At 46.2% G+C, this 22,535-nt stretch overlaps 1 protein-coding gene across 9 annotated transcripts in view; it reads right to left on the bottom strand.

Moving 5' to 3' along the window:
• Positions 1-22,535, bottom strand: part of SPPL2B (signal peptide peptidase like 2B) — a 102,232-nt gene that overhangs the window by 53,376 nt on the left and 26,321 nt on the right. For 8 of the 9 annotated variants that reach the window (XR_013635038.1, XR_013635037.1, XR_013635036.1 and 5 more), the window contains exons 3-4: positions 18,568-18,750; positions 4,862-4,951 (exon numbers count right to left, since the gene is read on the bottom strand). Coding sequence is in view for 2 of the 9 variants with exons in the window: in XM_078850602.1 (XP_078706728.1) it covers positions 4,862-4,951; positions 18,568-18,750 (273 nt within the window). In the remaining 7 variants the exon portion in view is untranslated. The remainder of the gene's footprint in view (positions 1-4,861; positions 4,952-18,567; positions 18,751-22,535) is intronic. The other variant, XR_013635041.1, reaches the window with a different exon arrangement.

Below are 22,535 nucleotides of genomic sequence, written 5' to 3'. Positions count from 1 at the left end.
CCATCGTCTACAGCCAAGCTCTGCGATACAACCGCATTTGCTCCAACCCCTCAGACAGAGACAAACACCTACAAGATCTCTGTCAAGCTTTCTTACAACTACAATACCCACCTGCGGAAGTGAAGAAACACATTGATAGAGCCAGAAGAGTTCCCACAAGTCACCTACTACAGGACAGGCCTAACAAAGAAAATAACAAAACGCCACTAGCCGTTACCTTCAGCCCCCAACTAAAACCCCTCCAACGCATTATTAAGGATCTACAACCTATCCTGAAGGATGACCCAACACTCTCACAAATCTTGGGAGACAGGCCAGTCCTTGCCTACAGACAGCCCCCCAACCGGAAGCAAATACTCACCAACAACCACATACCACACAACAGAACCACTAACCCAGGAACTTATCCTTGCAACAAATCCCATTGCCAACTGTGCCCACATATCTATTCAGGGGACACCATCACAGGGCCTAATAACATCAGCCACACTATCAGAGGCTCGTTCACCTGCACATCCACCAATGTGATATATGCCATCATGTGCCAGCAATGCCCCTCTGCCATTTACATTGGTCAAACTGGACAGTCTCTACGTAAAAGAATAAATGGACACAAATCAGATGTCAAGAATTATAACATTCATAAACCAGTCGGAGAACACTTCAATCTCTCTGGTCACGCAATCACAGACATGAAGGTCGCTATCTTAAAACAAAAAAACTTCAAATCCAGACTCCAGCGAGAAACTGCTGAATTGGAATTCATTTGCAAATTGGATACTATTAATTTAGGCTTAAATAGAGACTGGGAGTGGCTAAGTCATTATGCAAGGTAGCCTATTTCCCCTTGTTTTTTCCTACCCCCCCCCCCCCCCGACGTTCTGGTTAAACTTGGATTTAAATTTGGAGAGTGGTCAGTTTGGATGAGCTATTGCCAGCAGGAGAGTGAGTTTGTGTGTGTGTGTGTGTCCCCGGGAATAAAAAGGGGGGGGGGTGAGAAAGCCTGGATTTGTGCTGGAAATGGCCCACCTTGATTATCATGCACATTGTAGGGAGAGTGGTCACTTTGGATAAGCTATTACCAGCAGGAGAGAGAGTTTGTGTGTGTGGGTTTTGGAGGGGGGTGAGAGAACCTGGATTTGTGCAGGAAATGGCCCACCTTGATTATCATACACATTGTGAAGAGAGTTGTCACTTTGGATGGGCTATTACCAGCAGTAGAGTGAGTTTGTGGGGGGGGGGGGGCAGAGGGTGAGAAAACCTGGATTTGTGCTGGAAATGGCCCAACTTGATGATCACTTTAGATAAGCTATTACCAGCAGGACAGTGGGGTGGGAGGAGGTATTGTTTCATGATCTCTGTGTGTATATAATGTCTGCTGCAGTTTCCACGGTATGCATCCGATGAAGTGAGCTGTAGCTCATGAAAGCTCATGCTCAAATAAATTGGTTATTCTCTAAGGTGCTACAAGTACTCCTTTTCTTTTTGAAAGAAAGATGGCACTGTTTATGGGCTAGGTTGAAAGCTGCAGAAAACAACTTGCCTAACTGCATGCTGTATTGTGCACAATACTTATGAGCATAAGGGAGAAAGCCTTAACAAGGGGTGTGGTGCTAGGCGCAAAGACATGCTCAACAGTTTGAGCAGACAGCAAGGCATCCATTAGAAAATGAAACATCAGGGCGACGGGATTCCTCTTATCTTTAGTCTCAGGCCTGAAAACGTGAAGCTGTACATTCAGCTGTTATGGCGGGGATGGTGGAGGGAGAAGAATGGATTGTATACATTATAGTCTCTTTTATGGGTGGCAGAAGTGGCACATTGTGGCAGTCCTCATTTTTATCATGTGTGCGCCTTTACACTTTCATAAAAACCTACGATTTATGCAAAATTTACAGATTTTCTATATTATGCACTGCAGATTCTTTATGAATCAATTTTAATAGTTTTTATTATTAAACAATTTAGTATCTAACAACAAGAAATAACATAAAGCTTTAATTAAAACAAGAATGAAACACAGCTTTAAAGTGACACAGTGCAGTGGAGAGCAGCACACAGCAATAGAGGGATTAAGAGTGGGGCTCCAATTCACAGATGAGTATATGACTTGCCTCTTCTCATTTTCCGGTGTTGCATGCCTGGGCTCAAAGTTAGCAGGGGCATTAGATAGCTCAAAAGAGCTGGGCTCGCAGGTGCAATTGTCCTCACTTCCCTGAGTTTGGGAGGGGAATGGCAGGGGGAGCATGGCTGTGGGAGCACAGTGGTGGAACATATGCTGGTGTTCCCAGTACCCTGTATTGTCCAGGGGCTGCAGACATGGCTGGGTCCTGGTTATGGGCACTGTATTGTCTGTGTACCAGCTTGTAGCATGCACCACAGCAGAGCATTCTCCTTCTGTATTGTCTCCAGGAGTTGCCTCTGCATGTCTCTGGCCACTGTAACACTGTCTCTGGCTAGCTCCCTGTCATTTTCCCTCTCCAATCTAAAATACAACCTCCAGTTCTCTGTTGTTTACTTTTTTTGGAAGGGTTGGGATGGGAAGTCATCAGCCATAGAAGGTGATGGAGGCATGACTGCCTCATCCAGCGATGAAGAGGAGATGGCAGTTTCAGGGATGGCCTCCTCATCTGCCCTAGCCTCCTGTTCCTCAAAAGTTTCCAGTGTGGGGGTTGGTTGGCGAGGGGTAGGTTGCAAAACCTTGATTTTCCTATGAGATGGTACTGGTGGTCTGGCAAACTGCTGTCGATAGGCCACCCAGCAGTCCCAATATGGTCATTGTGGTCCATATAGAAGGGAAGGTGGCATATAGGGTTGGTTCTATCACCCTTGGTGATCAGTACAATATTCCTTCTGATTAGCTAGCAAGGGATTCCTGAAGGGGTATGTTGGTGAATCCCTGACTGAAACAGAGGGGACCCATTGAGAGTCTTCTTCATCTTCCACATCATCCCATGTGGGGGCACCTGCCGAAAGTGGATGAGTCTCCTGCGGTGATGGAGGACAGTGGCCTGGAGACTGTGGTCTTGATACTGAAAGGTGCTCGGTATCATAAAAAGCAGAGTCTCTGGTTCATTTGATACCTTGGTCCTTAGAGTATCAGAATTCCCGAGGTACCAAGAAGGAATCCGGTCCCAACATGGTGGCATGTTCCAACGATGAACGCACCGCAGTTGAAGGTGGGGCATTATTGTTTGTTCAGTGCTGAAGATGCCGAAGTGAAGTGAGCTGTAGCTCACGAAAGCTTATGCTCAAATAAATTGGTTAGTCTCTAAGGTGCCACAAGTACTCCTTTTCTTTACACTAAATATTGTAACACTAAGGAAAAACAGAAAGGCTGAGGCATGCTCAAGGTGGACACACTAAGGCTCCAACTCTGGCCAAGGCAGTTGAGAAGGAACTGAAGGTGGTTCACCCACGCATCCCTATAAAGCTTCGGTGTCTGGCACAAAGAGGCTTAGAATGCACGCGTAGGCCAAATGGACACTGCTAGCTGAAAGCCTCCAATCAAGTGCTCAAGAGGCGCACGTGCAGCTGATGGGAGAACCCATAGGGACACTACTCGAAAAATAGAAGTTAGCACAGCAGTATAGTGCAATAATAAATTGTAAAGGCAGATATATGCCAAGATTCCCTCCGGGCTGGGTTTCCTGCTGAGAATCAGGATGACTTCTACTTGCTCACCGTCAGCATTTTGAGTTCTAAAGAGATTCTGGCTTTCCAGGGAGAGCTCTTCACTGCCCTCCTCATTCTCCTCCTTTGATGCCTCGTGCTGCTTATCCATGGGAAGAGGGAAATGCAGGGTCCACAGCTTCCTTGAGCTCAGTAGTGGTGCAACTACTCAAAATCCTGCGCAGCTCCTCAAAAAATGGACAGGTTATACTTCCATGGCCAGTCTGTTTCCTAGCATCCCTGGTTTTAGCATAAGTCCTCTTGAGCTGTTGGCTCTTTATCTGGCACTGGTCAGCAATCCAATTGTGACCACTTGAAGACCTCTGACCAGCAATGTCCACAAACACATCTTTATTCCAGTCACTGCCCCAAGAAGCTGTTCCACCAGTACTTCTCCCCAGATGGTGAGGAGATCTAGGGTCTCAGCATGGCTGCTTGAGGCACGTTGTAAATGTTGCTGGAATGATATTGCTACAGTGTCAATATATAGGAACCAAGGAGCAAATGGACCAATCCTGGCACGTGCCAAATTTTAGTTAGGGGGAGGGGACATACAGTCAACTTGACTACAGAGCAGTAGAGGGCACACAAGTAAACACACAGGTCAGTAACAGATGCCTGCAAAACAGCGTGAGACAGCAGTTGGACGACTGCCAAAGTAGCGTGCAGCAGCACTGTGCGCACATGAACTGACCACATGAACTCAACTTATATCAAACTTAGCACACCTTGAAAGAGAGTTCAGAGTTTGCAATAAATGCAGAGTTGGGACAGGCTAATGAATTATATTGTGTGTATGCAGGTATTTTCACACCAGAGTAACTCGATTTAGTGTGGAGTAAATCTCCCATGTAGATAGACTCAAAACCTTAGTAAAAATATTTGAGAACAAGGTGATGGTTTTACTTATTCATGATATTGATGTCAAGCCCAAAGCATTCTAAATTATACCATTTCATTTAGTGCCCGCTGGGTTTCACACTGAAGACACAGCATAAGCCTCTCTGTAGAGAATTTCATTTTTGTGGATACTTAAGACAGGAAAAATAAGCTTACTGGTTTACAGTAACCATTCACTCATTGACAAAAGTGCCCATCTTAAAAAGCTTCTAAAATGCACTGCAAACACACTGCTGTGGCATGACATGCTTCAGATGGTATAAGTGAAATTGTTCTATAAAGTGCTTACCTTTCCAATATCTAACATGTCAGTGTAGCTGAGCAAAGCCACAGGAATATCAATCTCTTCATACTGACTCCAGTTACCTTTTGGGGGAGCCTGAAAGTCAGAACAGAAGTCTTTGTAGAGCTGGCTGTATTTCTTTAGTAGAGATAAAGGTCTATTTCTAATCATTTGAAAAGTTTTTGAAAGGAACAAGACATATTAACATTTGGGATTATAACAGAAAATAAACCACATGCCTAACAAAAACAACAGTAAAAGTTACAAGTGGCCGATTTACTGTCCATAATAATGTGAATGAGGTCACATCTGGAGTATTGCGTCCAGTTTTGGGGCCCCCACTACAGAAAGGATGTGGACAAATTGGAGAGAGTCCAGCGGAGAGCAACGAAAATGATCAGAGGGCTGGGGCACATAACTTATGAGGAGAGGCTGAGGGAACTGGACTGTTTAGTTTAGAGTTTAGTTTAAACTAAACTCTAAACAGTTCAGTTCAGTTTAGTGAAGAGAAGAGATTTGATAGCAGCCTTCAACTACCTGAAGGGGGGTTCCAAAGAGGATGGAGCTCGGCTGTTTTCAGTGGTGGCAGATGACAGAACAAGGAGCAATGGTCTCAAGCTGCAGTGGGGGAGGTCTAGGTTGGATATTAGGAAACACTATTTCACTAGGAGGGTGGTGAAGCTCTGGAATGGGTTCCCTAGGGAGGTGGTGGAATCTCCATCCTTAGAGGTTTTTAAGGCCCGGCTTGACAAAGCCCTGGCTGGGATGATTTACTTGGATGATTTACTTTGTCCTGCTTTGAGCAGGGGGTTGGACTAGATGACCTCCAACCCTAATCTTCCAACCCTAATCTTCTATGATTCTTTGAATCTGTTCTAGTGTCCTTCAGTCTGTGTATGAGACATCAACATCTCAAACCAACAGCCATTCTGCATAGGCAGGAGAAGCAGATAAATAAACCTTTTCCTCATAGTAGATAAAAATAATACAATTTAGGATCATGTGCTGTTTTATGTATGCAACAGATGGCTACACCCTGATCTCAGTATCACTATACATTTACCAGAACAGAAAAGATCCGTTACAGAGACTTGCAAATCATTGTCTGTCCATCTAAGAACAACATTATTTATGTCTGTCCATCTAAGAACAACATTATTTATCTTACAATAGCACCTACAACCCCCCTGCTCCCCAAATCAACTGTAGAGCTGATTAATCCTTCATTATTAAATTCACTTAGGCAAGTTTACAACAGCCCTGTCTTACAAAGGCCTCTGAAAACAATAAATGTTAATTTGACTGGAAATGCAAAATAGATTTCCAAAACGGCATTTTATAGTGAGGTTTTAAGACCCAGCACTCAGGTTAACATATTACTTTAAACGATAAAGATGCGTATCAGCATTTCCCCAAAAGGATAGTATTAAGCTCCAAGAAATTTTGCATGGTGATGTCAGATTCAATTTAACTTTCTCAAGACACAAGGGACAACTATTCTGGATTCATGTCCACATTGCAATGCCATTCTCTAGTCATACCCAATATTAAAAGAATTTGTTTTTATAGTTTAACTCATAAAACTGAAAAAAAGAGGTCAAGGCATCCCTAAAAGAATGTCACACTTAAATAGGTCTGCAACCTGACAGATATCAGCCACTAAAGGGCATAACAGAAAAAGGCAACAAAAAAAAGTTACCTAACTGTTATTCTTTGCGATGTGTTGCTCAGGTCCATTCCAATTAGGTGTGTGCGTGCCGCGTGCACAGTCACCAGAAGGTTTTTCCCCTAGCAGTACCCGTCGGGTCGGCTGTGGAGCCCCCGGAGTCGCGACTTCATGGCGCTGCATATAGGACCCTGCTGACTCACCACCTCTCCAGTTCCTTCTTGTTGGATTACTTTGACAGAGGGGAAGGCAGGTGGCTTTAGAATGGGCATGAGCAACACATCTCGAAGAACAACAGATAGTTATGAAAGGTAGGTAACCATGAGCAAGTGTTTGCTCATGTCAATTCCAATTAGGTGATTCCCAAGCCAGGGAATTACCCAGGAGGTGTGGTCGGCATTCATAGAATCATAGAATATTAGGGTTGGAAGAGACCTCAGGAGGTCATCTAGTCCCATCCCCTGCTCAAAAGCAGGATGAACACCAGCTAAATCATCCCAGCCAGGGCTTTATCAAGCTGGGCCTAAAAAACCTCTCAGGATGGAGATTCCACCACCATCACCACCCTAGGTAACCCATTCCAGGGCTTCACCACCCTCCTAGTGAAATAGTGTTTCCTAATATCCAACATAGAACTCCCCCACTGCAACTTGAGACCATTGCTTCTTGGTTTTGTCATCTGCCATCACTGAGAACAGCCGAGCTCCATCCCCTTTGGAACCCCCCTTCAGGTAACTGAAGGCTGCTATCAAATCCCCCCTCACTCTTCTCTTCTGCAGACTAAACAAGCCCAGTTCCCTCAGCCTCTCCTCATAAGTCATGTGTCCCAGCCCCCTAATCATTTTTGCTGCCCTCCCCTGGACTCTCTCCAATTTGTCCACATTCCTTCTGTAGTGGGGGGGACCAAAACTGGACGTAGTACTCCAGATGTGGCCTCACCAGTGCCGAACAGAGAGGAATAATCACTTTCCTTGATCTGCTGGCAATGCTCCTACTAATACAGTTCAATATGCCATTGGCCTTCTTGGCAACAAGGGCACACTGTTGACACATATCCAGTTCATGGAACAGCTGATTGAAGCACTGCTCTGCCGAATGCTGCATCATTCCTGGCATGATGGGTGATAGCATAATGGGAAGTGAAGGTGTGAACCGAGGACCATGTTGCCGCTCTACAGATCTCCTAGATCAGAACCTGGGCCAGGAAGGCTGCCAAGGAAACCTGAGCTCTGGTGAAATGCACCATCAGTGCGGGGATAGGGACCTTTGCCAGGTCATAGCATGCCTGGATACAGGACATGATCCACGATGATATCCTTTGGAAGGACACAGGGAGACCCTTCACCCTATCCGCCACCATGACAAACAGCTGGTTCAACTTGCGGAACAGCTTTGTTCTTTCAATATAAAAAGCCAATGCCCGCCAAACATCTAGGTAGTGGAGCCTGAACTGGAAGAAATATGTCTTGGCTAGTATGAAGAAAAAGAGTATTTGTGGCACCTTAGAGACTAACCAATTTATTTGAGCATGAGCTTTCGTGAGCTACAGCTCACTTCATCGGATGCATACTGTGGAAACTGCAGAAGACATTATATACACAGAGACCATGAAACAATACCTCCTCCCACCCCACTCTCCTGCTGGTAATAGCTTATCTAAAGTGATCATCAAGTTGGGCCATTTCAAGCATAAATCCAGGTTTTCTCACCCTCCGCCGTATGCATCCGATGAAGTGAGCTGTAGCTCACGAAAGCTCATGCTCAAATAAATTGGTTAATCTCTAAGGTGCCACAAATACTCCTTTTCTTTTTGCGAATACAGACTAACACGGCTGTTACTCTGAAACTTGGCTGGTATGGAAATTTGAGACCACCTTCGGGAGCAACGCTGGGTGAGGTCGAAGCTGCACCTTGTCTTTGTAAAAGATGATATAGGGAGGATCAGATGTGAGGGCCTTCAGCTCAGACACCCTCCTGATTGAAGTTATCGTGACTAAGAAAGCCACTTTATAAGACAGATAGAACAGTGAGCATGTCGCTAAGGGCTCAAACGGAGGCCCCATCAGCCTCGAGAGCACCAGGTTAAGGTTCCAAGCCGGAGTTGGCCACTGGATTTGAGGATATAGCCCGTCTAGTCCTTTAAGAAAACATCACACCATCGGGCTAGCAAAGATGGAGCGGCCCGCCTCTCCTGGGTGGAAAGCCGAGATGGCAGCCAGGTGAACCTTTCCTGATGAGTGTGACAAGTCCTGCTGTTTCAACTTTAGCAGATAGTCCAAGATAAAGGGAATGGGAGATTGTGTCAGAGGGACAGGCTCTGTAAACACCAAATCGAGAGTCTCTTCCACTTGGCTAAGTAGGTAGTCCTGGTCAATGGTTTTCTGCTGCCCAGAAGAACCTCCCTCACGGGGTCTGAGCATGAGCGCTCTAGTGGATTAAACCACGCAGCTTCCAAGCCATGAGGTGGAGAGACTCGATATCAGGATGCTGGAGATGGCTGTGATGTTGAGTGATGAGGTCTGGTACTAAAGGCAGAGTGATTGGAGTATGCACTGATAGCTCCAGCAGCATGGTGTACCAATGCTGACATGGCCAGGTTGGTGCTACCAGGATCACCGAGGCTCCGTCCCTGCAGATTTTGAGGAGGACCTTGTGAACGAGCGGGATAGGAGCGAACGTGTAGAAGAGGTGGTTCTTCAGTACCAATGTGGACACAAGAACAAATGCATATAAACTAGCCATCAGGAAGTTTAGACTTGAAATTAGACAAAGGTTTCTAACCATCAGAGGAGTGAAGTTCTGGAACAGTCTTCCAAGGGAAGCATTGGGGGCAAAAGACATATCTGGCTTCAAGACTAAGCTTGATAAGTTTATGGAGGAGATGATATGATGGGATAGCCTAATTTTGGCAATTAATTGATCTTTGACTATTAACAGTTGATATGCCCGATGGGGTGGGATCTGAGTTACTACAGAGAATTCTTTCCCAGGTGTCTAGCTGGTGAGTCTTGCCCACATGCTCAGGGTTTAGCTGATTGCCATATTTGGGGTCGGGAAGGAATTTTCCTCCAGGGCAGATTGGAAGAGGCCCTGGAGGTTTTTCGCCTTCCTCTACAGCATGGGGCACGGGTCACTTGCTGGAGGATTCTTTGCACCTTGAAGTCTTTAAACCACGAGTTAAGGACTTCAATAGCTCAGACATAAAAGTTAGGGGTTTGTTACAGGAGTTGGTGGGTGAGATTCTGTGGCCTGCGTTGTGCAGGAGGTCAGACTAGTTTATCATAATGGTCCCTTCTGACCTTAAAATCTATCATTCTGTGATTCCATGGAAGAAGAAACGAGTCTGCCAACGAGCCTAAACTATGGCTCAGGAAGGAGCAGAATTGCAGGCACTTCCTGTTGCCCCTTGTGGCGAACAGATCGATATGGGGAACTCCCCATCATTGTAAGATATTGCTTATTATGTCTGGGCGAATGGACCACTTGTGATTGTGAAAAGACCTGCTGAGATGGTCCGCTATCTTGTTCTGAGACCCAGGCAGATAGCACATTCAATACTCTTGGAAGCGTCCTATGCAGAACTCCCAGAGCTTGAGCGCTTCCTGAGATAGGGGAGAGATGCATGCTCCCCCGTCTATTGATCTAAAACGTTGCTGTTGTATTGTCCATCAGGACTGATATGCATCTGCCCTCCAGATGAGGCCGGAAAGTCTGACACAGCAGATGAACTGCTCTCAGCTCCCTGACATTGATGTGAAGAAACAGCTCCTCTGGAGACCAGAAGCCCTGAGTTCTGTGCTCTCCGAGGTGCACTCCCCACCTCATTGCTGACACGCTGGTGACCAGACACAACGAGGGGCATGGTTTGGAGACGGCGACCCATGCACATACCATTTGAGGGTCGAGCCACCACTGAAGAGACTCGAGAACCCACGGTGGAAGTGTGACTACCGTCTAGGCTGTGTTTGCTCCATTGATACTCGGAGGCTAGCCAGGCCTGGAGAGGTCTGAGTCCCACATGTTGACCACATACAAGCAGGACGCCATGTGCCCAAGGAGTTTCAAGCAATTCCTTGCTGTGGTTGTAGGAAAAACTGTCTGAGGTCTTGTATGATGTCGTGTATAACCTGAAAGCGGGTCTGAGGTAGGAATGCTCTGGCCTGCCTCAAGATGAGCACCGTCCCTATGAACTCTATTCTCTCAGTAGGGGTGAGCATTGACTTTTGAGTGTTTAAGAGGAGGCCCAGTGTGTCAAAAGTGGATCTTATCAGGCTGACCTGTTGATCCACTTGTGTCCTGGACCGGCCCTTCACTAACCAGTTGTCGAAGTATGGAAATACCTGAACTTGCCTTTTCCGCAGGAAGGTGGCCACGACTGACATACATTTGGTGAACACCGGAGGTGCCGATGACAGGCCAAACGGGAGTACTGCGAATTGGTAGTGCATGCCCCCTTAGGAAGCGCCTGTGAGGTGGGATTATGGAAATGTGGAAGTATGTGTCCTTCAAGTCGAGGGCAGCATACCAATCTCCTGGATCCAGGGACGGGATAATGGTGGCCAAAGAGGCCATACGAAACTTTAGTTTCTTCATGAAACTGTTGAGGTTGTGCAGGTCCAAGATGGGTCTGAGGCCCCCCTTTGCTTTTGGTATTAGGAAATACTGGGAGTAGAACCCCTTGCCCATGAGCTCCAGCGGAACCTCCTTTGAAAGTCCTGCCAGTAGGAGGGTTCGTATCTCCTGTTCAAGGAGTTGCTCATGAGAAGGGTTCCTGAAGAGGGAAGGTGCAAGGAGAATTGGAGAGATTATCCCATTTCTACTATGCGAAGGACCCAACCGTGCAAGGTGATTTGGGACCACGCCTGGTAGAAATGGGATAGATGTGCTGAAAAGGGTAAAGAAGGATGTAGTGCTCGGGTTGGTATGTTGCCCCTGGGCGCATCTTCAAAAGGCCTGCCTGGGGCCCAGTGGTTGCCTGGACTACCCAGACCCCTGGTTGTTTGGGGATTGGGGCTGGTGACGCCAGTTGTGATTTCTCACCTGCCTGCAATTGTGGTCCTGACGAGGCTGGTCCTGATATGGCTGGGGCATAGTCTGAGGCCTAAAGTGTCATAGAATCATAGAATATCAGGGTTGGAAGGGACCCCAGAAGGTCATCTAGTCCAACCCCCTGCTCGAAGCAGGACCAATTCCCAGTTAAATCATCCCAGCCAGGGCTTTGTCAAGCCTGACCTTAAAAACCTCTAAGGAAGGAGGTTCTACCACCTCCCTAGGTAACGCATTCCAGTGTTTCACCACCCTCTTAGTGAAAAAGTTTTTCCTAATATCCAATCTAAACCTCCCCCACTGCAACTTGAGACCATTACTCCTCGTTCTGTCATCTGCTACCATTGAGAACAGTCTAGAGCCATCCTCTTTGGAACCCCCTTTCAGGTAGTTGAAAGCAGCTATCAAATCCCCCCTCATTCTTCTCTTCTGCAGGCTAAACAATCCCAGCTCCCTCAGCCTCTCCTCATAAGTCATGTGTTCCAGTCCCCTAATCATTTTTGTTGCCCTTCGCTGGACTCTCTCCAATTTATCCACATCCTTCTTGTAGTGTGGGGCCCAAAACTGGACACAGTACTCCAGATGAGGCCTCACCAATGTCGAGTAGAGGGGGACGATCACGTCCCTCGATCAGCTCGCTATGCCCCTACTTATACATCCCAAAATGCCATTGGCCTTCTTGGCAACAAGGGCACACTGCTGACTCATATCCAGCTTCTCGTCCACTGTCACCCCTAGGTCCTTTTCCGCAGAACTGCTGCCTAGCCATTCGGTTCCTAGTCTGTAGCTGTGCATTGGGTTCTTCCGTCCTAAGTGCAGGACCCTGCACTTATCCTTATTGAACCTCATCAGATTTCTTTTGGCCCAATCCTCCAATTTGTCTAGGTATTTCTGTATCCTATCCCTCCCCTCCAGCGTATCTACCACTCCTCCCAGTTTAGTATCATCCGCAAATTTGCTGAGAGTGCAATCCACACCATCCTCCAGATCATTTATGAAGATAAATGTTGTCTATGCTGGGTGGCTGCTGCAGCGATCTCAGAGTGGCTCGGGAGTCTTTCAAACTATGAAGCTTCGAGTCGGTTTTCTCTGAGAACAGCACGGCACCTTCAAATGGGAGATCTTGTATAGTTTGTTGGACCTCTGTGGGGAGGCCCGAGGCATGCAGTCAGGAACGTTGTCGCATTGTGATGCCTGAGGACATGGCGCAAGTGGCCGAGTCTGCTGAGTCCAGCATAGCCTGCAGTGATGTCCTGGCCATAGCCTTGCCCTCATCCACCAGGGCAGAGAATTCGGACTTGGAGTCCACCGGGAAAAGGGCTGAAAATTTGGTCGTGTCCCACAATTTAAAATTGTGGCAGTTAAGGATCACCTCCTGATTTGTGATGCAAAGCTGGAGCCCTCTGGTGGAGTATATCTTCCTCCCAAAGAGATCCAGCGTCTTTGTGTCCTTAGCTCGAGGAGTCAGCCCCTGCTGCCCTTGCCTCTCCCTCGCATTAACCACTGCCCCTACCACTGAGTCCAGTGGGGGATGAGTAAATAGGTATTTGTAACCCTTGGAGAGCATGAAATATTTTCTTTCGACCCCCTTTGCTGTGGAAGTTTAAGAGGTAGGAGTTTGCCACAAAGTTCTGGTGTTCTCCTGAATAGTCTTAATCAGGGAAAGTGCCACTCCTCCATCTGGTCAGGTGGGGGAGGGCCCTGGGAGGTTCCCACCATCACCTTGTCGGATGAAGATGATGATGAGGCCCGTGCCAGGGAGGCCTGTGCCCGTGCCTGCCCACCTGGCTCCTCAAAGCAGCCTGTTGTCTGTCACCGCCCCCATCTCAGTGCCAGCCACTGTGCCCTCTGTGGCAACGCTGCCTGATGCCAATGCCTGTGAGGGGTCCCTAGTCCTGGATGCAGCCCTTCCCTCAGATGCAACCGAGAAGAAGTACCTGGAGACGAACCCCTGCAACTGATGGTACACCCATGGGGTCCAAAAAGGCCACTGCGCTGGCCACAGCACCGGAGGGAAAATCTGTGCATATTCGCAGTCTGAGAGTTTCGCCGACTCCTGTGCCGGCTTCTTTGGAACACACAGGAGGCCAAGAAGTCCAAACGTGGTGACCAAGGTGGCGCCATGCCTCTCGGTGCCGGGGATTGGTGCCGGAGAGATGGGGATCAGTGCCACATCATCACTGGTTTCCCCAGGTCTGCACCAGTGGCCTCTGAGGTGCTTTGGGACCGGTGCCTCTCACATTGGTCAGGAGAGTGCGGAACCGTCAGGGCTATGAGATCGCCGTCTGCCTCCAAGGTCTTCAGTGTGGAGGGAAGGTCCAAGTCCTCCACTTGGCCCTCCTCAAGTGGTGCTGGACTCGATGGGTCCTGGTGTGGGTCCGGAGTTGACGATGCCTGCTGGTATGCATGCGGGGAGGAGTGGCCCGGCACAGGTCTCACTCCTTTAGGTGGCTCACCCTCTCATGCTCAAGAGCAGGGGGGGGGGGGGGAACACCCCGTCTGTCTGTCTTCCTGTGCTTCTTTTGGGGACAGGTGACTGAGAGCAGTGACACGATTCCACGCGTGAAGCAGCCTTCGGTGCTGGGGTGTGCCAGTGCCGTGGGTCTCTGACCCCAGAGTCCTTCCTTGGTGCCGCGTCCCAGATTGAAGCCGGTACACTCCACAGCAATGCCGAGGAGCCCGGTGCTGCATCCATGGGGGGCTCGATTCTGACTGTGGCCACAGAGCTGCTTCCATAAGCAGCAGCTTTAGCGTGTGGTCCCTTTCCTTCTTGGTTCGGGGATGGAAACTCCTACAAATTTTGCACCTGTCCGTTTGATGGGACTCTCCCAGGCACTTCAGACAAGCCATGTGTGGGTCGCCCTTTGGCATCGGCTTCTGGCAGACCCCACTTGGTATAAACCCCTGGGACAGAGGCATGCCCCGGCCCAGGGAGAGGGAAGGGAAATGGGGGAAAACCCCCAGTAGCAAGGGTTCAAATAGTCTAAACTAATACTGAAATACTATTTTTAACTAGTTTCAGAGTAACAGCCGTGTTAGTCTGTCTTCGCAAAAAGAAAAGGAGTACTTGTGGCACCTTAGAGACTAACCAATTTATTTGAGCATGAGCTTTCGTGAGCTACAGCTCACTTCATCGGATGCATACTGTGGAAACTGCAGCAGACTTTATATATACACAGAGAATATGAAACAATACCTCCAACAATATAGTGTGGCTGATGTTATTAGGCCCTGTGATGGTGTCCCCTGAATAGATGTGTGGGCACAATTGGCAACGGGCTTTGTTGCAAGGATAAGTTCCTGGGTTAGTGGTTCTGTTGTGTGGTATGTGGTTGTTGGTGAGTATTTGCTTCAGGTTGCGGGGCTGTCTGTAGGCAAGGACTGGCCTGTCTCCCAAGATTTGAGAGAGTGTTGGGTCATCCTTTAGGATAGGTTGTAGATCCTTAATAATGCGTTGGAGGGGTTTTAGTTGGGGGCTGAAGGTGACGGCTAGTGGCGTTCTGTTATTTTCTTTGGTAGGCCTGTCCTGTAGTAGGTAACTTCTGGGAACTCTTCTGGCTCTATCAATCTGTTTCTTTACTTCTGCACCATCACAGGGCCTAATAACATCAGCCACACTATCAGAGGCTCGTTCACCTGCACATCCACCAATGTGATATATGCCATCATGTGCCAGCAATGCCCCTCTGCCATGTACATTGGTCAAACTGGACAGTCTCTACGTAAAAGAATAAATGGACACAAATCAGATGTCAAGAATTATAACATTCATAAACCAGTCGGAGAACACTTCAATCTCTCTGGTCACGCAATCACAGACATGAAGGTTGCTATCTTAAAACAAAAAAACTTCAAATCCAGACTCCAGCGAGAAACTGCTGAATTGGAATTCATTTGCAAATTGGATACTATTAATTTAGGCTTAAATAGAGACTGGGAGTGGCTAAGTCATTATGCAAGGTAGCCTGTTTCCTCTTGTTTTTTCCTACCCCCCCCCCCCCAGATGTTCTGGTTTAACTTGGATTTAAACTTGGAGAGTGGTCAGTTTGGATGAGCTATTACCAGCAGGAGAGTGAATTTGTGTGTGTATGGGGGTGGGGGGGATGTGAGAAAGCCTGGATTTGTGCAGGAAATAGCCCAACTTGATTGTCATGCACATTGTGTAAAGAGTTGTCACTTTGGATGGGCTATCACCAGCAGGAGAGTGAATTTGTGTGGGGGGGTGGAGGGTGAGAAAACCTGGATTTGTGCTGGAAATGGCCCACCTGATGATCACTTTAGATAAGCTATTACCATCAGCACAGTGGGGTGGGAGGAGGTATTGTTTCATATTCTCTGTGTATATATAAAGTCTGCTGCAGTTTCCACTGTATGCATCCGATGAAGTGAGCTGTAGCTCACGAAAGCTCATGCTCAAATAAATTGGTTAGTCTCTAAGGTGCCACAAGTACTCCTTTTATTTTTAACTATTTACAGAAATATATGTACGACAAGCAAGCTAGAGGATTGTATGTTTGGACGAAAGAAGAAACGCTCCAATGACCTCAGTTGTGAAAGAACAGGTTAAAGACTATTTAGAAAAGCTGGACATGCACAAGTCCATGGGTCCAGATCTAATGCATCCAAGGGTGCTGAGGGAGTTGGTTGTTATGATTGCAGAGCCATTGGCCATTATCTTTGAAAATTCATGGTGATCAGGGTAGGTCCCGGATGATTCGAAAAAGGCAAATATAGTAGCCAACTTTAAAAAAAGGGAAGAAAAAGAACCCAAGGAACTACAGCCTCACTTCTGTCCCTGGCAAAATCATGGAGCAGGTCCTCAAAGAATCCATTTTGAAGCACTTGGAGGAGAGGAAGGTGATCAGGAACAGTCAACATGGATTCACCAAGGGCAAGTCATGCCTGACCAACCTGATTGCCTTCTATGGTGAGATAACTGGCTCTGTGGATATGGAGAAAGCAGTGGACATGGTATATCTTGACTTTAGCAAAGCTTTTGATACGGTCTCCCACAGTACTCTTGCCAGCAAGTTAAAAAAATATGGATTGGATGAATGGACTATAAGGTGGATAAAAAGCTGGCTAGATTGTCGGGCTCAACGGGTAGTGATCAATGGCTCCATGTCTACTTGGCAGCCAATATTAAGCAGAGTGCCCCAGGGGTTGGTTTTGTTAAACATCTTTATCAATGATCTGGATGATGGGATGAATTGCAACCTCAGCAAGTTTGCAGACGACACTAAGCTGGGGGGAGAGGTAGATATGCTGGAGGGTAGGGATAGGGTCCAGAGTGACCCAGACAAAGTGGAAGACTGGGCCAAAAGAAATCTGATGAGGTTCAACAAGGACAAGTGCAGAGTTCTGCACTTAGGAAGGAAGAATCCCATGCACAGCTACAGTGGGAACAGACTGGCTAAGCAGCAGTTCTGTAGAAAAGGACCTGGGGATTACAGTGGACAAGAAGCTGGATGAGAATCAGCAGTCTGCCCTTGTTGCCAAGAAGGCCAACGGCACATTGGGCTGTATTAGTAGGAGCACTGCCAGCAGATCGAGGGAAGTGATTATTCCCCTCTATTTGACATTTGAGAGGCCTCATCTGGAGTATTGCGTCCAGTTTTGGTCCACCCACTACAAAAGGGAGGTGGACAAATTGGAGAGAGTCCAGTGGAGGGCAAAGAAAAGGATCAGGGGGCTCGGGCACATGACTTACAAGGAGAGGCTGAGGGAACTGAGGTTATTTCGTCTGCAGAAGAGAGAAGAGTGAGGGGGGATTTGATAGCAGCCTTCAACTACCTGAAGGGGGGGTTCCAAAGAGGATGGAGCTAAGCTGTTCTCAGTGGTGGCAGGTGACAAAACAAGAAGCAGTGGTCTCAAATTGCAGTGGGGGAGGTCTAGATTGGATAATAGGAAACTACTTCACTAGGAGGGTGGTGAAGCACTGGAATGGGTTACCTAGGGAGGTGGTGGAATCTCCATCCTTAGAGGTTTTTAAGGCCCAGCTTGACAAAGCCTTGGCTGGGATGATTGAGTTGGAGATTGGTCCTGCACTGAGGAGGGGATTGGACTAGATGACCTCCTGAGGTCTCTTCCAACCCTGTGATTCTATGACCGTCACTAGCAGTAAGAAGGAACTGGAGAGGTGGCGGGTCAGCAGGGCCCTATATGTGGCGCCATGAATGAGTGACTTCAGACAGCTCCACAGTTGACCCGACGGGTACTGCTAGGGGAAAAACCTTCTGGTGACTGTGCACGCGGTGCGCACACACCTAATTGGAATCGACATGAGCAAGCACTCAAAGAAGAACCAATCTTCATGCAACATCTGCTCCACATCTGGCATATAATTCTACGAGAGACGTGTATTTCCAGTGCTGACACTCAGATATCACTAAACAGAAGCCATAGTGCTGTATATTTCATAGAATTAGTCTTTTTGAATGCTAAGTCACAACACAGAACTAATATTTTGTTGAGGTCCAAGGAGCCGGTTTCATTGTTTTAGCCAAGCGTTTAATGATAGACAAGACTTCACCCAGGGGCATTATATACACGCAGGTACAAGTCCCATTGGGAACCATCACTACGTGAGTAAAACCTCTGGCTTAATTAATAAATATTAAATGCCACAAATAGAAAAATTTAACAAAATTACTCACAAAACAGCAATTATTCAGGCAGTATATCAGGAATGAACATATATTTTTCTGTTGGCTAAGAACATGAGTAACTTTATATGCAGCTTCACAGCCTCTCGTACAGGTCCTAATAAGACCAAAATACTGCAGGCTGAGTCATCACATGCCCACAGAGAGACATTAATTCTAGGAAGAAACCCTCCAGGTCAGAAAACCCAAACACAAATAAGCTAAAAATAGCAACTGTGGGAAGCACTGAGACAATGCAGTTTATCAAGAATGAAGTCTAGATGAAAAAGTTTTATAACCAAGACTAACATCAGAGATACATCAGTACTGCAGACAATAACTAGGAATAGACTTACCAGTTTCTCTCTACTGACTATCAGCAACCCCCGGGCTCCATTGATCTGAGCAAGCCTGACTTTCTCATAAAAGGTGCAGTTCCCCCGCATCACCATAGGGATTCTGTTACGAAATCCCCCATCTGGTACATCAGAAGGAGAACACAACACAGATGCTGTTTGATCCTGAAGCTGCAAGAGGGACTGGAGAGGAAGAAACATTAGTTGAAAAAACAAGAATCACTAGTTGAAAAACAAGAGCAGAAACTTAGACATGAAGTCTTAGGAAAAAATATCAATCTTAATTTCTTTATATTAAGCAAGAATTGCCATTTACAAAACAAACATACAAACAATCCCCCACCATCAACACACACATCCCCCTCCAGGATCTAAGGAGCAGGCACAAATATCTGCATGTAAGTTGTAATAAAACACAACACTTATATTAAAATGACGTCAAGATTACTTTGAACATTCAAGTCAGGAAACGAGAGTTGTAGAGGTCTCACAGTAGCATGAACGGACATGCTGCCCATCTTATCTTGTATTATAGACAGCACTACTAGCACCACCTACAGTTAACACTGCCCAACACTTAATATAAGACCCCATTTTCAGTTGCTTATAGCTTAGCCAAACTTTAACAATTTGGTCTGAAATTTTCCAAAGTGATCATCTGCCCCAGGCTGAATTTTTTTGGAAAGGTTCAGTTAAAATAGTTCAGCTGCTTCCAAGAACAAGACTGGGGAGAAATGTTTTGCCAATGTTGAAAAAAGAATTGTACAACTATTCTATTGAGAAACCTTAGCGATGCCATGTTTGATGTAGGGAACTGACATTTTGCAGAGGGAGGGGGTCGGCCTGGTGTCAGCATTGTGCTGTTTGCCATTCCCATGCAAATTAGCCCAAACTTGGACAAGTTGTAAGCTTTTGCACATACTCAGTAGAGACTTTTGAGAGTGAAGAAGCTAAATTATCCAATGATTGCATCTGTACTGAAGGTCCATCCCAAGGATTCAAGGACTGAGCAAGACTTTCCCAGTAATTCAGGGTGGATAAAAACTAATGGTTTAAAAAAAATTAGAACAAAATTGATTTTTTTAAATTTAAATTGGATTATTTAAAATTGGGTTTTTATTGTTATTTAAATTCTAAGTTTTTTTTTCTTTTTAAAAATGTACCTGTTTAAAGTGAAATCTGACTAATACAAAATATTTTAAGGCTTAAACTTATTATAATCTCTTAAAACATTTAAATAAAAATGCTGAATTATAACATGAGAATGGCCATACTGGGTCAGACCAATGGCTCATCTAGCCCAGTATCCGGTCTTCTGATAGCGGCCAGTGCCAGATGCTTCAGTGAGAATGAACAGAACAGGACAATTTTGCAGTTGGACGTATCGGGGAGTCTTCCCCCCAGTGCACTGAGCTGTCCCCTCCATCTTGGTTGCTGGGGAAAGGGCATGGATGCGCTGTTTTGCAGTGGGGAATCGGGCCTTCCCAGGGCATTGACTTGTCCCCTTCCCCCCTACCATCTCTGCTGTCTGTGCTAGAAGCCGCCACCCCGCCCTGCCTCCATTGCAGGCTGCACACAGTGCCTGCCCCAGCCATCCATCCCTTGCCACGGTGGAGTATGAGCTGCCAGGGGGAGCATCCTCAGCCTGTCCCTGGCAGCTGGCTCGCTCAGCCGTTTGCTGACTAGGGGCTCCCCTGCCAAACCCAGGGTTCCCCTGCCCCATTCCCCCAATCTTGGGGTCCCCCTCCAACTGACCCCCCCAACACAACATGGCTACCCCATCCCTTCCAAAACATACTTAACTCTTCATACACCTTTTGGTCAAATGACACTCCCCATAACAGCAACAGCCGCTTTAGAGCAACATAGCAAAAGGGCACCAATATGTTGCTACTAATGAGTGTCTACTGTATGTTGAATAGCACAGTCCTAGTACAGATCCTTCAGGGATCCCACTATTTACCTCTCTCCGTTGTAAAAACTGAACATTTTTTCTTACCCTTTGTTTACTGTCTTTTAACCAGTTACTGATCCAGGAGAGGATCTTCCCTCTTATCCCAGGATTGTTTACTTGGCTTAAGAGCCTTTGGTGTGGGACCTTATCAAAGGTCCAGTACACTATATCCACTGGATCACCCTTGTCCACATGTTTGCCGACTCTCTCAAAGAATTCTAGTAGATTGGTGAGGAATTATTTCCCTTTACAAAAGCTGTGTTCGACTCTTCCCCAATATATTGTGTTCATCTATGTGTCTGACAATCCTATTCTGACTATAGTTTCAACCAATGTGCCTGGTACACAAGTTAGGCTTAACGGCCTGTAATTGCCAGGATTGCCTCCGGAGGCTGATTTTTAAACATTTGCCATTCATCTGGTACAGGGGCTGATTTAAGTGTTAGTTTACATAACACACTTAGTAGTTCAGCAATTTCATATCTGAGTTCCTTCAGAACGCTTGAGTGATACCATCTAGTCCTAATGACTTATTACTATTTAAGTTACCTATTTGTTCCAATATCTCCTCTACTGACACCTCAATCTGGGCCAGTTCCTCAAATCTGTTACCCAAAAATAGTGACTCAGGTGTGGGAATCTCCTTCACATCCTCTTCTTCATTGAAGACTGATGCAAAGAATTCATTTAGCTTCTCTGCAACAGCCTTGTGTTCCTGAAGTGCTCATTTAGCAGCTTGATCATCCAGTGGCCTCACTGATTGTTGAACAGGCTTCCTCCTTCTGAGATCCTAAAAATGATTTTTCTGTTAATTTCGGTCTTCTGCTAGTTGCTCTTCAAATTCTTTTTTTGGCCTGCCCAATTACAATTTTACATTTGATTTGCCAGAGTTTATGCTCATTTCTATTTTTCTCAAAAAGATCTGGCTTCCCCTCTTTAAGGGATTTCTTTTTGCCTCTAAACATCGCTTTTACTCTATTGTTTAGCCATGGTGGCACTTTTTTTTTGGTCCTCTTTTTTTTTTTTAATTATTATTTGGGATATACATTTAGTTTGAGCCTCTATTATGGTGTTTTTAAATAGTTTCCATGCAGCTTGCAGGTATTTCACTCTTGTGACTGTTCCTTTTAATTTCAAATTTAACTAGTTTTCTCGGTTTTGTGTAGTTCCCCTTTTTTGAAGTTAAATGCCACTGTGAGGGGTTTCTTTGGTATTTTTGCCCCCTACAAGGAAGTTAAATTGAATTACATTGTGGTTGCTATTACTGAGCAGTTCAGCTATACTCACCTCTTGGACCAGATCCTATGCTCCACTTAGAATTGAACCAAGAACTGCCTCTCCACTCGTGGGTTCCAAGACTAGCTGCTCATAGAAGCAGTCATTAATGGTGTCTACAATTTTTAACTCTGCATCATGTCCTGAGGTGATGTATACCCAGTCAATATGGAGATACTTGAAATTTCCTATTATGATTTTTTTTTTTGTTTTTGTAGCCTCTTTAACCTCCCTGAGCATTTCAGAGTCACTATCACCATCTTGGTCAGTTGGTAGGTAGTATATTCCTATTGCTATACTCTTATTATTCAAGCATGGAATTTCTATCCATAGAGATTCTATGGTACAGTTTGAGTCATTTAAGATTTTTACTATATTTGACTCCATGAGCCTCGATCAAAAACTTTGATTTAAAAGCTGCTTTTCTGTACAAAAAAGAATCAGGGGAAAAAAAAAACCCTAACTTTTAGGGTTAAGCTTTATAAATATGGCACAATAGGTCATGTATTAAGGGTTTGATCCTGTGGGAGACCCAAGAGCTCTGCTACTGGGTGCAAGAGACAGGCAAAGTCATTACAATCGTTGGGATCCAGCCTCTGGCTCCAGGAGATACCATATATATTGTGTATAGGGTTGCCAACTTTCTAATTGCACAAAACCGAATACCCTTGCCCCACTACTTCCCCAAGAACCCACCCCTGCCCTGCCCCTTCTCTGAGGCCCCACCCCCCACTCACTC

Source organism: Lepidochelys kempii, chromosome 25 (assembly GCF_965140285.1).
Source record: "Lepidochelys kempii isolate rLepKem1 chromosome 25, rLepKem1.hap1, whole genome shotgun sequence".
Classification (NCBI taxonomy): Eukaryota; Metazoa; Chordata; order Testudines; family Cheloniidae; genus Lepidochelys; species Lepidochelys kempii.
Note: the sequence above shows the minus strand (reverse complement) of the source record. Positions and strands in the feature narration are given on the sequence as shown.